General features: G+C 39.8%; 1 protein-coding gene across 1 annotated transcript in view; it reads left to right on the top strand.

Moving 5' to 3' along the window:
• Window positions 1-19,236, top strand: part of OTC (ornithine transcarbamylase) — a 60,408-nt gene that overhangs the window by 27,466 nt on the left and 13,706 nt on the right. The window contains exons 5-6 of the mRNA XM_081793281.1: window positions 14,678-14,831; window positions 16,907-17,029. Coding sequence (XP_081649407.1) covers window positions 14,678-14,831; window positions 16,907-17,029 — 277 coding nt within the window. The remainder of the gene's footprint in view (window positions 1-14,677; window positions 14,832-16,906; window positions 17,030-19,236) is intronic.

The following is a 19,236-nucleotide window of genomic DNA, read 5'->3' as shown; positions in this document are numbered from 1 at the left end:
AAGAGATGGGATGATGTTTAAATGACAGTGCTGGCCTTTTCAAATCAAGAGAACAGTGCACACCTGACACTGATTGATGGCCTTGCCTCTCCATCCGCCTGTCTGGCTACTTTGGGGGCCCGGTGGAATAAAACAAAAAAAGTGACCGCCCGTTGGTGAGAGAAGAACCAAAGGGGGAATACAGTGAATGTGGCAACAGAAAAGAAAAAGGCAAAACTGGGCTAGCCTCCCGAAGGCTGTTAAGTGCAATTTCCAAAGTGTCAATTATTTAGTCAAATGATTTAATTATTCGTTTATTCAAAAATATTTTTTGAATGCCTAGGTTTTCTTCCAGGAATTGTTTTAGCACTGAGAATGAAACGCTGGTCAAATCAAACAGAATCCTTGTTTGCATGGAAATTATACTCTAGAGGGAGGGGGCTTTCACTAAAACAAGGAAAGTGTGACGAGACCAGCAGGTTGGGATGAGTGTTAGGACGAAGCAAAAGCAGGGTCATCCCTGGGGGTTACTTTAGATTGCGTGGCACCCTCAGCCTAGCATAAACCCAAGTTCTGGACTCCCAGGAGGAAGGGAAGTGTTCAAAATCATCCATAGTGTTTATACAATTTAGGCAGTGAACCATCCTTACTATTTCTAGGACTGGTGGAAACCCTCCCGAAGTCTAAGTTCCCAGACGCCAGCTGAGGGCCAGCCCTGTCAGTAGGCCTTTCGAAGACAGCCATGTCAGAACTGCTGTGTTAGCTCATTTTTGCACAACCGAGCTCTCATCTCTTCTGGAGTTTGCTAAATATCCTTTACCTAGATGCACCCTAACTGGTAAGGGAGCACATATTGCACCCATAGGAGGACAGCCTCAAGATCTGAACTGTTTCCTCAGTTCAGTGTGGATCCCTGTAGGGCCAAGCACCCATCAGAGAGAATCAAGCATTGCTCAATTCCCTCTTTTGAAAAGTCTCTCTCAGCAATCCTTTCCCACCCCGTAACATACCAGAAGACACAACAGATACGTATTTTCTCAGGTAAATTTACTTCAGCTGTGAGGGTGTTTTCAGATTGTGTCAATTCTCTGGTGCTCTCCTGGGGTTAAGAGTTGGCTAGTCTATTTTTCCCTTCACTGTGGGCTTGTCCTTTTAGATGTGACACCAGAAGTGACACCTTAGCATGACTGAGATGATGCATCCTTCAGAAGTTTGAAATCGGATGGAACTTAGCAACAGCAGTGGGGCATTATCACTCCAGTTTCAGGGCTTTCTCGTTCTTCCATAATCACAGCTGTTTATGCCTAATGTTCTGAGTCCATCAGTGAAAGGGGCATAATAGCTCCACAGTCATCTCACTGTAATACGGCACTTAGTCATACAGCTGCAGGAACCATGAGTACGAAAGGCTTCCTGTAGAACCCAACAACGTGATGCTGGTTCCACTCTACTCACTTTCCCTATAGCTGTAATTTACTTATGGTAGCAATCGCTAGAATGTGTTCTACCAATGGAAAAGTAGTAGAAAGGAAAAGCAGCATAAACCACTGTATTAGTCTCTTAGGGCTGCCATACAAACGAGCACAAACTTAGTGGCTTAAAACAACAGAGATTATTTACTCTCTCACAGCTCTGGAGGCGAGAAGTCCAAAACCAATGTGTCAGCAAAGCCATGCTCTCTCTGAAGGCTCTGGGTAGAATCCCTCCTTGGTGTTCCTTGGCTTGTAGCTGCATCACTCCAAACTCTGCCTCCACCGTCAGGTGGGCTGCTTCTCTGTATGTCTTTGTGTATCCCCTCCTCTTTTTATGAGGACATCCATTACCGGATGTAGGGCCCACCCTACCTCAGTATTACTTCATCTTAACCAATTACATCTGCAAAGACCCTACTTCCAAACAAGGTCACATTCTGAGTTTCCAGGTGAACTTCATATGAGTTTAGGGGACACCATTCAACCCACTACATAATCACATATCCGCATGCCCCTGTAACAACACAGAAAGCTTTCAAATCATTGTCATTCTGACAGTTCAAATATTGGAAGTTATAGAGGGATTTGTGGATGAGACACAGTCCTCAAGTGGAGTGAACCACTGTCATATTGAAAGGAATGTTTTTAAAAAGCTGGAATACTACTATTAAAGGTATTTATACCAGTGATATCAAGCCTGAAAAAGGCAATCTTTCTTAGGTTTCTTACTAAAACGTTTTAGGGGCACCTGAGTAGCTCAGTCAGTTAAGCATCCAACTCTTGATTTCAGCTCAGGTCATGATCTCATGGTCATGAGATTGAGCCCTATGCCAGGCTCTGTGCTGAGCATGGAGCCTGCTTAAGATTCTTGCTCTCCCTCTCCCCCTGCCCCTCCCCTTCCCCCTCCCCCCTCCCCGCTCTAAAAAATGTTTTAAAATATTGGTACCTAATTAGGAACTAAGAAATTGGTGTGTGTGTGTGTGTGTGTGTGTGTGTGTGTGTGTATAGTGGAAATATGATATCTCCATGAATTTTTACAGAGGTCACCAAAAAGCTAGCAGGCATGACATTTGTATATCCTTGGGTGAATGGTAACAAAAGCCAGTCCTTCACAACATGAACTATGACCATTCATAGTATACAGGCAATTTGCCATACTGTAAACTGCAGAGGCTTTGAAGCAGAGCTGGGCTTCAGTTTATGTGACAGCTCGTACCACATTGGTCTTGTGGTTTAGACCAGTTGCCTCTGACTCTTAGGTTTCTCAGCTAGCAAATGGAGGTACAAATACTGATCTTAATGAGTTACATGATGATACATGAGATAATGTTTATGAAGGACAGGCACACAGAATAAATTCAAGTAATACTGATTGAACCAAATTATGGCCTAATTCAATCCCAGGACAAGCTCTGATTTAATGTGAGACATCACTCACTGTGGTCCCCTAGTCAGCGTACGGTGACCCAACACTGAAATTCCTATAGCACATTTTGAGGAGGTCATTCTCAATGCCATCATGCCCTACCCATTTATCCCCGAGGTCCTCAACACAAGGCATAATATCCAAGTCAAAATAATCTGGCCATTATAGAAGCTTTCATGAGTAAATTGCATGTGGCAATTATTAAACATCCCTGGGTTTCTTCCCACACCAGACCATTTGAGAGGAGCCCATCTAGGTTTGCTAAAGGTGTTATTTTGTTTCCTCATTATTCTTATATTGACACAACTAAAATTATAACCTGGGTAGAGATATCAGAGCACATGGAATGTTCTCTCTCCTGGAGGGAGACTCTGTTAACAAGTTTATTCCTTGACCAATTTACATTGGGGATAAAGTCTATGTCTCCTCTAAGGTCTTGGCCTGCTTCACTAAAAAATAAAAATAGGAAATAATCCATTTTGTAATAATTACAGAGTTCTCAGTGGTGTCATGCACAGCCAAAAATTCCTCCCACTGTTTGCCAGTCAGCTATTCAACTGATTGGAGGTGTCACTGGTAACAAACTGGAATTCAGGGGCACACCGTCCGATTTAAGGCAGGATAAGGACAAAAGGAAGAATGCATGGCAGGGCCCTATGAGAACACAAGTTATGTTTGTCTCTGGCTTGTGCAATGCATTCACCACATTCCAATAGTTTAGGAACAACTCGATTTCTGACAGCATCAGGATGGTTATGTGATTGTCCATCTCATCAATATCCACATTTGCTCTTAAGATCCGGCCCAGAACACTATATATTGGTGGCTTTTTTTCCTGTTTTGTTGTTGTTGTTTGTTATGTTTGTTTGTTTGCTTTTTCGTATCTGTTCACCCGACCATACAGACTCCGCATCAGGCCTTCCTGGGGCCATGGGGGACTTTGCTTATAGTATTTTTTGCTTTGTTTTGTTTTGGCCTTCTGGGCATTTCAGTTAATTCATTAAAAAGTTTTGATCTTATACCAAAGGAAAAAATGTCAAAGAATAATAGAAATCCAAAGTCAGAAAGGTCTTTATGGGTTATTTAGATTAGCCATCCTTTTCATGCTGCCTCTACGCCATTTCCTCAAAATTGTCCTTGAGCTTGCATGGAAGCATCTGCTCTCAGGGCACTCTATACCCTGGGCTATCTTGTTTCATTCTGATGCAGTCTGACTGTTCTGATGAGAGTTTATACAAACCACCTGAGAGTTCTCTTCTACATTGAGTTGAAATTGGTCTTGTTATGACTCTTGTCCATGTTCTTCCGTTTTTTAGTATCTTTGTAAAGTCATGTATTTTAATATATTTGAAGGTTTCAATTCACTGCCGTCATTGTTCTTATTGGTGCTCAAATTATCCCCCATTTGGCCAATGTGATCTGTCCTCAAATTGGCTACTGGGTCATTTTGACATAACTCTATTAGCCTTTGATAACTCCCTTGCTTTTTGATATGGCACGATGTTCCAGGCTCATCTTGCTCATTTCTTTACCAAGGCCAAGAATTAGCCATTGCTCTAAGAAGCTCTAGTTCATTTTCAATTACTTGCAAAATCATGTTTGGAGGGAATTTTCTTTTTTGAAAGATAGGAGGTTTTTTGTGGTTATTACCGTAATACTCTTTTTGGTAGGAAATACTAAAAGAGATTTAAAAATATAGATAGAACCATCAATACTGCCATCAGTCTGAAGTAATCAATGTTAACATTTTATCTCCTGAGTCGTCTTTTCATTTAAAGTCCTATGCCATGTTTCTCCTTGTTCTACACAGTAAGGAAAGAGATGATGAAGGTGGGGAGGTGGGGTGGGGGTGTGGAATAGACCACATTTTAAACATTTAGGTAAAATCAAGTTGAATACATATTTTAACTTGTGGATTATTTTTAAACCCTAATATTGGCTATCAAACCTCCAGAGGAAAATGATATGTATGAGAAAGTTTAACGTTGGGTAATCTGGATTTTGCAAAGGCTGTTTTGCTACCGTTGTTGACAGATGCCCAAGATTGTCTACAAAACTGCAGGAATGCAACAGAAGGCAGACAGAACTCTATATAGGCAATGGAAATGAAAACAGACAAAAATCAAGTCATTATAGAGCCAGAGAGTATTTTAACTTGTCAGCCTTTCATTTGTAGCACATACAACACAGCTCTTACAACGTTTAAAACTGGGGTTTTCAATTGATGGAGAGCTACCAAAATCCCAGATTACTATTAATGGGCCCGTAAATCCAGCTCTAGGTATAGGTTTGTTATTGTTTCCAATGAAAAGTTTTTTTTTTTTTAAAGATCTTTAGTAGCTTGGAAGAAGAAAACTAAGAATGGTGATTTCTTTATGATTTATCGTAACTTTAAACATAAAGTAGAAAGCAGCATTATTTGCAAAATAAATACGAATTGTCTACTTAAAGGTCTTTAACATCTTTATTTCCAAAAGTGATTCCAATGTGGAAACAATCTGGGAGTGGCTCCTTTTCCCCTGTGTCATTAATTCCACTTCACCATCAGCTTCTGTGGTGGAAGGATTGAAGTGGAATTTTCTTTACTTTTTTTTAATGTTTTATTTATTTTTGAGAGAGACAGAGCACAAGTAGGAGAGGGACAGAGAGAGAGGGGGACAGAAGGTCTGAAGCAGGCCATGCATTGAGAACAGCAAGCCCGAAGTGGGGTTTGAACATATAGACTGCAAGATCATGACCTGAGCTGAAGTCGGACGCTCAAAGACTGAGTCACCCAGGCACCCCTTTTAGTTTTTTTGAGAGAGAGCAGAAGCTGGGGAGGAGCAAAGGGACACACACAGAGAGAGAGAGAGAGAGAGAGAGAGAGAGAGAGAGAACCTCAAGCACAGTCAGCATGGAGCTTGATGTGGGACTCAATCTCAAGACCCTGATAATCATGACCTGAGCTGAGATCAAGGGTTGGATGCTTAACCGACTGAGCCCCCCAGGTGCCCTTGAAGTGACATTTTCTATCAAGCTTTTTTGCACTCCCTTTTGCCCATAGATGCTTTAATGTCCAGGGGCTTTTTGTGCCTAAAGGAATGGACCTACTTTTTGTACCTTGGTTACTGTCCAACATATTAGTCTCGTGAATTTATCAAGCATTTAGCATTCCTTGAAACATAAAATAGCTAACATTCCTTTGTGGTTCTTGAAATGTGGTCCCCAGACTAGCAGCATAAGCAATACCTGGGGGTATGTTAGAAATGCAAATTCTGGGGCACCTGGATGGCTCAGTTGGTTAGTGTCCGACTTCAAGTCATGATCTCCTGGTTCAGGAGTTTGAGCCCTGCATCATGCTCTCTGCTGTCAGTGCAGAGCCCGCTTCGGATCCTCCGTGCCACTCTCTCTGTGCCCCCCTCACTCTGCTCTCTCTCCCTCTCCAAAATAAATAAGCATTAAAAAAAAAGAAATTAAAATTCTTTGGGGCCCCAACCCACACCTACTGAGAGACACAACTGGCTGTTTTCCAACTAGCCCTCATGGTGATTCTGATGCGCGTTCAAGTTTCAGAACAACTTCTTTAAACATTCACATACTACTTAACCAATAAATGAAATACATGTCAAATGAACAAAACAAGTCTCCTCAACCATTTAAACACTAATTGCAAACATAATCAAATGCTTTTAAACATTTAACGTAATCATAATCCTAGCATTTCAGATTTCCTTGAATGCTCTAAACATTTTTAAAAGGAAAAGATATAAATAAAATGGCATATTGATTACAGAGCTGATTAATATTCTAACAACAAAACTGGCCACACCGCTATTGACATCATAGGTGTTGTTTTACATTCTTATCCCTAGTTTTATTCTTTAAAAATTTTTTTAACGTTTATTTATTTTTGAGACAGGGAGAGACAGCATGAACGGGGGAGGGTCAGAGAGAGGGGGAGACAGAGAATCTGAAACAGGCTCCATGCTCTGAGCTGTCAGCACAGAGCCTGACATGGGGCTCAAACTCACGGACTGTGAGATCATGACCTGAGCCAAAGTCGTATGCTTAACCAACTGAGCCACCCAGGTGCCCCATCCCTACTTTTATTCTTATCCTTATATGGTCCTGGAATTTAAACTTCTATCAATTGCTGATTTGTCAGAAATTCTACAAAAGACTACTTTGATACCTTTTCAGAACTTATGTATGTAATTTTACCAGGCTCATCTGGTAAAAAAAAAAAAAAAAATCATCTCAGGAGGCTAGGAAAGCAGGTTGAATGGGTTGCTAAATACTCAATTTTGGTAGGTTCAAGATGAAATAAACTCAAGCTGCTAACCACTAGGCTGAATATATTTTTTATGACATAGTTTTCACTTTTTATCGTGGATCTATATGGGTTTCCTGTCGGTGCCTTAACATATTTAGTGACTTAAAACAACACAGATTTATTATCTTACACCTCTGGAGGTCAGATGTCTAAAGGTTCCATGGGGTTATGCTCCTTCTGGAGGCTCCAGGGGAGAATCCAAGTCCTTGCCCTTTCCAGCCTTCCTCTACCTTCAAAGCCAGCAGCCCGGCTAGCATCTTCTCTCTTTTCCGACATCTTGCCTCTCTCTTATGAGGACCACTGTAATTCTGTTGGGCCCACCCCAGGATAATCTGTCTCAAGATCCTTAATTTAATCATATCTACAAAACTCCTTTTGCCATCTAAGCTAACACAATCACAAGTTCTGGGTATTAGGGCATGGGCATCTTCGGGGGGGGGGGGGCATTTTTCTGTCTATCATAGGATCTCGATTTTCATTTTTCATATGAATTCTGACTTTTTACAAAAACCAAAAATAAAGTATCCTTTAAATTTGATTTTCTTTGTTTTTAATCTCTGGCAGACCCACTGTAATGTTTTTATGACATATTAACCTAGCCTGGTTGCAATATTTTAAAGTATATGCCTTTCTTAATGACACTGTTTTAGAATTAGTTAGGTCATCAAGAAGTTTTATTCCCAGAGAGACAGGAGGTGTCTGAAAATTTAGACTCTTCTTTAGGACAGTTAGCTAAGTTATTTTGGAATAAATGGTTGTATCATCTTTCTAATTGGAAATTGAATATTGTAACTGGTGCTAGTTAACTGTTGGGCTCTTCCTCACTTTATATAAAACCACAAATGCTGAGGGCATCTGTCCGTTTATTGTACAGTTTCTACTGTCTCTAGGAATTTGCTTTATAAGTTAATGCAATTCTTTGTGATTTACACATATTAAAAATGATATGCATCTATGCTTTATAAACAGAAATATACTTAACAATAGCCCACAAAATATCTATCTTTCTATCTATCTATAGTTATATAGAAGTTATATAGAAGTACTTTCTTAAGTAAATAAATTGAAGCGTACGTGGTAATACTCATTGTTCATTGATACTACAATTATATTTTTGTACATTTTCTTTATATTAACCCTTTTCTTAGCATCATGGACTTCTACAAGCACAACTTGTTGTATTTGATGATTTTTATTACTATAAGTGATCACAACTTGACAAATAGGAGCTCCTTTAAGTAGATTCTTTTCCCTTTTAGCACTGCCTCTGCAATTTTACAACTGCTTTTGGGGGGCACCTGGGTGGTTCAACTGGTTAAGTGTCCGACTCTTGGTTTTGGCTCAGGTCATGATCTCCCAGTTCATGAGTTTGAGCCCTGCATCAGTCTCTGGGCTGACAGCGTGGGGCATGCTTGGGATTCTCTCTCTTGCTCTCTCTCTCAAAATAAATAAATAAACTTTAAAAAGAGAAAGAAATATAAAAGACATAAAAATAAATAAAATTGCTTTTGCTTCCTGGAAACAACAGGGTGTTACAGACATATATTGATTTTTGTCCAGTGCAAGGACATAGAATTGACTATCCTCTAATAGTTTCTGGTTCATTTTTTTTTTTTTTAATAGAACAATATTAAGACCAAATTCTAGGCACTAGGGATACTTACAAGTGTTGAGAGGGAAAAGATTATAGCCACTGCTGCTGCCATGGGACTGTTCTTGATAGTGACTGGGCTAAAAGGAAAATACTTCTATAAGTGTATGAGATCTTGTTCTTTCCAGTATAGCATACCATGCTGTTACCCGTTACTTATCCTATAGTTTGAGATTTCAGCAACTACTAAGACTTTCCTCCTCCACATTGATCCATAGTTCCATCCAGCAGCAGGATATCCCACCGTCCCCGTCCTCCTCTCTTTGAGGACATTGGTTCTTAGTCTTATCTTCATACCGGAATGACTTGGAAACCTTTAAGAATATTCATGTGAATCCCCCACCTCATCTTCTGCTTTAACTTTTCAAAGGACAGAAGGTGGCATCAGGATTTTTACAGCTCCATAGGGAGTACTGACAGGTAGCCAAGGTCAAGAACCTCTTTTCTAGGAGGTGTTGGGCAACCTCAATAAAGCAGACCAGGTGCTTTCCCATAATATTAGGCCATACGGTTTCCAGGGATACCAACTCTGCATTATAAACAGGGCAAGTAAATTCATGTTTCCCTTTTGGCTGCTTTGCTTCGAGAGCTCTTGGGATTGTTCAAGGGAGGGAACTACAACAGCCCTTTTTTGATCTTCTTGAAAAATTCGTATCTATAGGGCATTGACTCCTCCAATTGCCCCCTCATGTCTCCCTCTTTTAGCCTCATCTTTCTTCATTCTTTTCTAACCTTGCTCTAACTACTTTGAGGTTTGCCAGGACTTGGTTTCCTCATCTATATGTTTAAGATAACAGTTACATGCAATACCACACTAAATCTAACAAAACTCAACAATACACTGTAAAGTTCTTGAAACCATAAGAGGTTGGAGGCCCATGGTTCTAGCTCCCCAAAATTATTTGAGAAGCTACAATAGAAGTAAAATCCCATTTTCCTTCCATGAGATTCCAGAAGGTCAACTGCAATGGTTAATCCAGATTTTTTTTTTATCCTATTTGCATACACTTTTTAGGAAGTGATGTATATTTAAAGAAGTCTTTTCCAGTCAAACACTCTGCTACCTCTCTCTCTCATAGGATTTTAGGTGTAATAAAATTAACCAATTCATCTGAAATAAGGAATTAATAATTATAGTTATAGACCTTAGTGGGATATCTATCTCCATCTAACTTACTCCATCATGATAGAGTTAAAAGCCTGTATTCTATAGTATGAAGCATCAGTATATCTGTACTGTGGAAGAAATTTGTATTAAGATCTTGAAGAAAAGGAAGAAGACCTAAAACTCTTCTATTTTAAAAAGAAGCCTATGCCTTAGGAGAGTGGTTCTCAACGTTTTTAAGGTTATCTGTGTTACCCAGGAAACTTGGTAATAGTACAAAGACCCAGATTCTCCCCTATTTCAGGAACGTGGGTCTCTGTAGTTTATTAGTTCTTGATTTAGTTCTGATACACACCAAAGTTTGGGGACCATTGCCTTAGGGCATCCGATGGGAAAGGGCAGCTGGTTATTCTAATGAGGAGGCTTTAGTGGAGTGGATTATTCATTTCTCAGGATTTGAGATGCTTTTTTTCCTTCAGTTGAACTAGAAAGCACTCCCTGCCACAAGATTATGGACAAAATTCTCTGTTTCTGTGAGCTGCCATCTCTTGATTTTTTTTTTTTTTTTTTTTGGCCTGGTTAGGGTTCCAAGAAAAGAATGGTACTTTTAAAAATATGGTGGCCTCAATTCTGTCTTTATTAGGCATCTCAAACTTTAATATGCAAATTAACCACCTGGAAACCTTGCTAAAATGCGGATTCTGATTCAGTGAAACTGAGTGGGGCCTGTGACTCTGCAGTTTTAACAAGTTCCCAGGTGAGGGTGATGTTGTTGATCTGAGGAGTGAGGTGCTAGCTTTGGTTGTCAACCTTGGATGTGCACTGGAATCTCCTGGAAAGTTTTAAAAAATACCTATCCCTAGAGATTCTATTTTTCTGACAAAATTGATAAAGATTATGGTCTGGGCACCAAGAATTTTAAAAATTTTCCAGGTGACTTTTATATGCAGCAAATATTTGAAAACCTGCATCTCAAGTCAACCATCAACTATCACCTATTTTGCAAGAGAAAACTCTAAAGTGGCTCTTTCATTCACCTCTTTCATGTTACAACATACAATGTGATTAGATAGTTCAGAGCACTGGTTTCCAAACTTGACCCCTCCACTGATGCCCTGCCATGAGAAGTTTTTATCAGAAGTGGTAAAATAGGAAAAATAAAGACAATATAGTGAATTTCATAAGCTAAATTAATTCAATTCCAAGGATCATTCTTTGAGATTAGGTCATTCACACCTTTTTGGGTGTTAAAATGTCCTTTCTTTAATTAAATGAAGATATTAACATATTATATGTAAATATTTGCTTCCTGTTTCATGCCCCTAATTTACTAAACGAAAAGTTGGGAATCTTATGTTGATCTCCATATTGCTTTGGAAATTTTGCTGATCCATGAAATCTGAAAATCTGGGAATTATGGATATGAGAAATCCATGAAATTTGAAAAAAATCTGAGTCTAGGAGATATTGTTATAGGAATATGATTTTCAGTATTTGACTCTCTAATCTCTGGGGTCAGGGAACTTTTTTGTGGCCCTTGAATTTTACAAGCACCAATAATTTTCTAAAGATTGAGCAAAAATGTCTCAGATATATAAGAGGGACTAATTTCCCAAATATATGTGATAATTAAAATACAAATTTATGAAGACCATACTGAATATATACTAGCTTTAGTTTTTACGCATTTAAAAAGTTTTGTTTTTAATTTTTTTATTCAAGTATAATTAATAGTGTTATATTACTTTCAGGTGTACAATATAATGATTCAACAATTCTATACATTTCTCAGTCCTCATCAAGATAAGTGTACTCTTATCCCCTTTATCTATTTCACCTATCCCTCCACCCACATCCCCTTCTGGCAGCCACTAGTTTGTTCTCTGTATTTTAAGAGTCTGTTTTATTACTTGTCTCTTTTTTTCATTTGTTCATTTGTTTTGTTTCTCAAATTCCACATATGAATGAAGTCATATGGTATTTATCTTTTTCTGATTTATTTCATTTAGTGTTAAACCACTAGGTCCATCCATGTTGTTGCAAATGGCAAGATTTCATTCTTTTTTTTTTTTTTTTGAGAGAGAGAGAGAGAATGGAGTAGGGGTGGTGAACAGAGAGGGAGAGAGAATCCCAAGCAGGCTCCACACTGTCAGCACAGAGCCTGACATGGGGCTCAAACTCACAAACCAAACTGGGAGATCATGACCTGAGCCCAAATCAAAAGTCGGATGCTTAACCAACTGAGCCACCCAGGTGCCCCTTGATCTCATTCTTTTTTATGGCTGAGTAATATCCCATTGTGTATGTGTATACCACATCTTCTTTATCCACTCATCTATGGATAGATACTTGGGTTGCTTCCATATCTTGGCTATTGTAAATAATGCTGCAATAAACACAGGGGTACATATATATTTTTGAATTTGTGTTTTAAAGTTTTTGGGGTAAATACCCAATAGAATTGCTGGATCATATAGTAATTCTATTTTTAATTCTTTTTGAGGAACTTCCATACTATTTTCCATAGTGGTCGCACCAATTTGCATTCCTGCAAACAGTGCGTGAGGGTTCTTTTTTCTCCACATCCTTGCCAACACTTACTGTTTCTCATGTTTTTCATTTTAGCTATTTGGACAGGTGTACAGTGATACCTCATTGTGGTTTTTATTTGCATTTCCCTGATGATGAGTGATTTGAGCATTTTTCCCGTGTCTGTTGGCCATCTGTATGTCTTTGGAAAAATGTCTATTCAGGTCCTCTGTCCACTTTTAAATTGGACTATTTGATTTTTCAACTGTGTTGAGTTGCAGTTTCTTTTGACATGGTAATAATATCTACCACTTTTTGATCTCTTACCATGAATAAGCCATCATACTACATACTTTAAATAGGTAATCTAATGTAATTCTCAGAATAACTCAATAGGATAGATATTATTATGGTTTTACAGATGAAGAAACCAAGTCACAGAGAAATGAAATAACATGTCCAAGGTCACATAGCTAGTAAGTTATAGAACCAGAATAGGAACCCCAAACCAGATACTCTATAATTATGACTATATTTACTCTAACTACTATCATGAGAGGTTTTCCAATTTTTTTTTTTGCCATTAAAAAGAATTCTTTAAAATTCAAATGGTTAGAAACCTTTGGATTTTGTTAAATGTTTATTTATTTTTGAGAGAGAAAGAGACAGAGTGTGAGCTAGGGAGGGGCAGAGAGAGAGGGAGACACAGGATCTGAAGCAGGCTCCAGGCTGGGAGCTGTCAGCACAGAGCCTGTCGTGGGTCTCAAACTCACTAACTGTGAGATCATGACCTTAGCTGAAGTCAGATGTTTAACCGACTGAGCCACCCAAGCACCCCTGGTTAGAAGCCTTTATTCTGCGGGTTTCCCTTTAAATAATAAGAAACCAAGATTTTAAGCCAAAGGCTATCCTTGCTAGTTTGTTAGCTTTAGCTGAGGAACCACCATCACTCTGACGCATGGAAAAAAGTTAAAATCTGGATCCAAGGCTCTCCTTCCAGATGTTTTCATGTGCAAAATTGAGGCAATGTGTTGTAATGGACTTTAGAGTTAAACTGACTTTAATTTGAATATGAGCTCCTCCAACTTGATTAGCTGCATGATAACGGGCAAGTTACTTTACCTCTTTGTGTCTTAGGTTCTTCTACTATAAAATGAGAATAATAACATCTATTTTTCTGTGTGTTGTTTGAATTCATGGCTACAATTTGGATTGTCTTGCTTTCTTGGTGGATTTTTGTGTTTACAATATTGAGCGCTTTCTGATATTTTCAGAGATGCCGATAGCTATGCAGAGTGCAGGGACAAGGGCTGAATACCTCCTCAGGCTCAGCCCCTGCAGGAATTTATTGTGGGCTGTGTCAGTTCAAGTTCATGGAGGAGCAGACTGCAAGATGGAATGAGACATGCAAGAGATCTGTAGGGGGAAACAATTGTGAAGGATCAAGGAGGGAGGAAGCAGGAGTAGGCAGGGAGAGCCTTCAGAGCACGATGCAGGTCTGACCCCAGTGAAAGAAGAGGAAGGAGGGAGTAGGGTATAAAGAACCAGAGACTGCAGCACAGCTCTGAGAAAGTCTCAGCCAGGCCAGTGGGGGACCTTGGAGCAAAGAGTGCCCATTGGAGCTCAACTCTGGTGCCCCCACTGGGAACAGCCTGGGGGGAGTGTGGGCTTAGTGGGAACACTGCAGTGCATCCCAAAAGTACAGCAGCTGGAGTTTGTCAGCTAATGGGACTCCTCCCAGAAGGTTCTCTCTTGTGGGACAATGTGTGTGTGCACCTTCATGGCTGCCACACTGGTACTTTCAATTTTATAGTGAATATGTGTATTTGTCTCTGGGATAATGCAAAAGAAAATTAGCCACATGCAAGGTCATTCATGTACCTTGTTTTTAGCCTTGTCCCTTAAAACTTTACCAATTGCCACTTACCAATTATAATTCATCATCATGACTGTTAAGCCCACGATTGCTTTGTAAAAAATAGTAAAATTAGCGGTCACTGGATAAGACCTTTGGAACACCATCTGGCTTCTGTAATGACTACATGTTTACTATTAGCTTTTAAACCTGTCACGTTGATAGGTAGCTGTAACTTAGTAGAAATTCTAATTTATTAGCGTTTCTTATTCCTGTTTAAGACCATGTATTAAAGAAGGAATTAATAAGCATAATTAACTTAGATTATCTTTTCTTGGTTTGCTACAGCGTGTTGTCAAGCATGACAGATGCAGTGCTGGCTCGAGTGTATAAACAATCAGATCTGGATATCCTGGCTAAAGAAGCATCCATCCCAATCATCAATGGGCTGTCCGATTTGTACCATCCTATCCAGATCCTGGCTGATTACCTCACACTCCAGGTTGGCTCATTCTTTGCCTTCCACAAGAGCAAAATCATCAAATTGTTCCTGACTAGTTCTAAATAGAGCCATTTAAATCATGGTATTGATGTTTTGTTTTCAAATATCATCTTGGCAAAGAATTATAGCATATGTGTGCATACCAAATATCCAAGGATGACAGGACATTGTTAAAAACAGATCCGAAGATCCTTCTGTTCTCAACCCAACTCCCAACCTCTTTTAGCCCCCCTTTCATCCCCTGTTCTCTCAATTACTTTGCTTTTTGGTGACATATTTAACACAATGGATGAACAGGGAAGGCTGGAGCATGCAGAATGTAAAAGCTTTATGTAATCCAGCATACATCAGGCTCTGTGGCTTGGGAATGAAGACTGGTAGAGTATGCTTTGAATATTCAAAGTGGTCAACTACTAAATTGCTTTCTGAGAAGGAGGCCATTTTCTATCATTTTAATATACTGATTGTTTAGGAGTTAAGAACATGTAGAATTTAGAGAACTGAGGCGAATTCAGCTATGTCTCCTTAAATTAGAAACTTGAATAACTTTGAAAGATTCATCTCTTTTGGGTTGCCACAGCCAATCTACACGGGCTTGCCACCAGGAATCCTGACAACCATGGTTTCCGTGTTGATGGACTATCTGGGAAGACAGGGAAAACTGGATAGGTCCATATTCCTCCTTATTTGGATAAGCAACGCACATATGAATGTGAAGTTAAACTCGAAACTCTTTGGTGATGGGGATAAAATTCATCCAAAGATGATACAACAATGTAGGATACCAAGTGGCTGTTTGCAGGTGTGGCTTTACATATATGCCAGATAATTTAATGCTTCTGCCTGGGGCTTTATCATTACTAGATTACAAATGTCCTATCCATCACACTGTCCCCTGTAGAACCTGGTGCAATGCCTTCATATAGAAGATACTCAAAGCAGGAGTTGAACGAATAAACAGCAGCTTATTAAGAACACAATCTAAATCAGATGGGCTTGAATTTAAATCCTAGCTTAGCCATCTAATAGTTCTGAGGACTCCAAATTGCTTTGCCTTTCTCTTTTTTAAATATTATCTTTATAAATGTATAAAACATGTGAAACCTACAGACACTTCAAAAAAAGCAAACAAACACCTTTGGGCCCATTACATAGTTTTGTCAAATGTAACTTCAGAATTTTTAAATTTTTAATGTTTTTTTTTTATTTTTTTTTAACGTTTATTTATTTTTGAGACAGAGAGAGACACAGCATGAACGGGGGAGGGGCAGAGAGAGGGAAACACAGAATCGGAAGCAGGCTCCAGGCTCTGAGCCATCAGCCCAGAGCCGGACGCGGGGCTCGAACTCGCGGACTGCGAGATCGTGACCTGAGCCGAAGTCGGACGCTTAACCGACTGAGCCACCCAGGCGCCCCAGAATTTTTTTGTTTTTAAATTAAATATTTCAAGTAGAGTTGAAGCCTACTGTGTAACTCTCCCTGATCCCATTTCCTCTCACCCCACAGAGAAATTATTATCCTGGTGTTTGTTTTTGTAATTCCCAGGCATGTGTTTATACTTTACACATCTGTATCCATAAACAACCAAGAATATTGATGAGCATGTTTTTTAACTTCGTATAAATGGGAACACAGCCACCACGTTCCACTGTTCCAGGTGCATTGTATTTCCCCTTTCTAATACCAATGAATGTAAGCTCCACAAAGGCAGTGATATTTTTTTGTCTCCTTTCTTCATTGTTCTATCTCCAGGACCAAGGAAAGCCTCTAGACATTGATGGCACTCAATTTGTTGAATGAATGAATAAAAAAATACAACAAAGATTCAGATTTGAAATGTATGAAAATAAGAGTCTCTGTACAAGTTCATATGATGTCTTGGTTTAAGATATTAAGTTGTTTTGCTATTTTTTGGGATTGCACATTCATGTTATTGAATGGCCCTGTATAATGCAAAAAAAAGTTTATTCATTCCAACAAAGTATTAAAAACTATGTTTCCTTCATTTTAGCCCTAATAATTGTTTCACATAAGTGGATTTCCTCCTGGATATAATCTTCTCGCTTGCCTTTTAGGAACACTATGGCTCTCTGAAAGGCCTTACCCTCAGCTGGATTGGGGATGGGAACAACATTTTGCATTCTATCATGATGAGTGCCGCAAAATTTGGGATGCACCTTCAGGCGGCTACTCCAAAGGTAGGGAAAATCTCTTTGTTAAGACTCTCTCTTAAATCATCCCAGATGCAATTACCCAGTGAAAGCAAACCTCTCTTCCATTCAAGGCAAGCACAGGTGAGGCCACGAAATTTAGTTTACGTTACCAACCTTACTATTACAGCTATCTGGCCTCTTGAGTGCCCAATTTCCCATCTCTACACTAAGAGATAATCTTGGCTCATGCCTTTCATCCTGTGAGTCTCTTTTAAAAGCCTGTCTGAATTATCCCTTTGAATGCCCTAAAACCAGCCATTATGATGACTGGCATCCTTGTGCATTGCTACCACAAAGACTGAAGAAAGCAATGAAATCCAGACAGCATACAACTTCCAAGGCATGGAGAGGATGTTGTCATTTTCTAATACTGCAATTTAGTAGAAAAATGTCAATCTAATGTGAAGGTCACAATGATGGCATCTACATCAGTTTAGTGTTTCAAACTCAACTCCAGGAGCCCTTTAGCTTTTTAAATCTGAGTCCTTCATGGCTGTGACAGTGCCCTCCATATACTTCCTACCCTGCTGCTAATCTCACACAGAATGCAGGGGAAGCATGACTTCTTTCATAGGTCCAAAGTAACCCTTTTGATATGTAAGAAGCTTGTAACAGTAGCTGCCTCTGAGAAGGGGAACTGGGAGGTTCAAGGACAGAGAAAGGAGGGAGACTTTATTTTCATGGTATATCGTTTTACATGGTTTGAATTTCCTTTTTTTTTTAACATGGTTTGAATTTCTTTTTTTTTTTTTAACATGGTTTGAATTTCTTAACGTGCAAATGTTTTACCTACATAATGACATAAATCTATAAGTAAATACACCCAAATAAAAAAGTGTAGATCTCCCAGGAGAAGCCCTCTGTTAAGATACCCCCAGCCTCATACAAAATAAATAGGCCTTTTAGAGGGTAAAAAATAACCCTACAAGAGACTCATACACAATCCAGTCCTGAAGGATCCCCACAGAACCTGTTAAATACCCCATTGCTACTGGATATTTCCCCCATAATATTTCTGATTGGCTACTAATATCCTATCAGGAGTCTTGGAAGGGAAAACTCTCCAAAACAGAAACCATTTCAGAAACAAAGTAAAAGATAGAACTGGCCCTCTTATTAAGAGATGAGTATTCACACTTAATGTGCACTAGTGTGCTTCTAACCAGGCATGTGTTTGCTGTTTGTACTCAGTGTGAGGGTTCACTTGGATAAGCTAAGGTATCCAGAGGGGAATGTGTGAGGCCTAAAAATTACTCCCTGCTTCTCTTTTTGAGTTTGAGATGTTTATTTGCCAATCACCAGGAACATGAGTTACACAATGTGGATTAATGGCTGAATTTCTCCAATAGGACATATCCAAATCCCCAAGGCTTTTTTGCCCTCTTCACCCCTTCCTGCACCACTGTCTTGGGCCAGGTTCCCCACGAGGCGACCCTGTGACGAGGATTTGGGTACAGGGGACTTATTAAAGAAGTACTCCAAAGGGAGACGGACAGAGAAAGGGAAGAATCTAAGCAAGAGGGCCATTTATAGTGACTAACCTATCCCGTTTGCCTAAGACTGAGGACTTTCCAGGGACATTGGACCATCATTGCTAAAAGTGGGAGACTGCCAGGCAAACTATACGATTTGCTCACTCTAATGCCATGTTGGGCACTATCCCACAGAAGGAAGCTTCCGCCTGATCCCATGGGTGAGCTCGGGAGTGTAACTTATGCCCCAGCATTGTCTCAACCCCAGCAAGGAAGGTGGGCCTTCATCCTTTGAATCAGTCACTGGTCAAGGGCAGCAGGGGGAGATAGAGTGGCAAATGCCCTGGTGATTTTGGCAGGACACGCAGCCGAGAAGCCAGAGCGCTGTCTTCCAAAGAAGGGCTGCAAGTGCTGTTCCAAGCCTACTGAAATGGGGAGAGGGGGGAAAGCTGTAAAAAGGGATCCTAGGATGGCATTTGGGTACAGCACCAGCATCGTCTGCTGCATCCTGCCAAAGAAAAAGAAAACAAGATGCTTTTCCCCAGTGTTCTTGCTGAACCAGTTTGAGTCAATGCGCCCCACTGCCTTCATTTGCAAGGGCTGCCATGACAAATTGCCACAAACTGGGGGGCTTACAACAACACAAATGTATTATTTCACAGTTCTGGAGGCTAGAAGTCCAAAAGCAAGATGGTGGCAGTGCCATGCTCTCTGAAGCCT

Source organism: Panthera onca, chromosome X, assembly GCF_046562875.1.
Source record: "Panthera onca isolate mPanOnc1 chromosome X, mPanOnc1 haplotype 2, whole genome shotgun sequence".
Lineage (NCBI taxonomy): Eukaryota > Metazoa > Chordata > Mammalia > Carnivora > Felidae > Panthera > Panthera onca.
The sequence above is the reverse complement of the archived record's forward strand: the minus strand, read 5'-3'. Positions and strand labels throughout refer to the sequence as shown.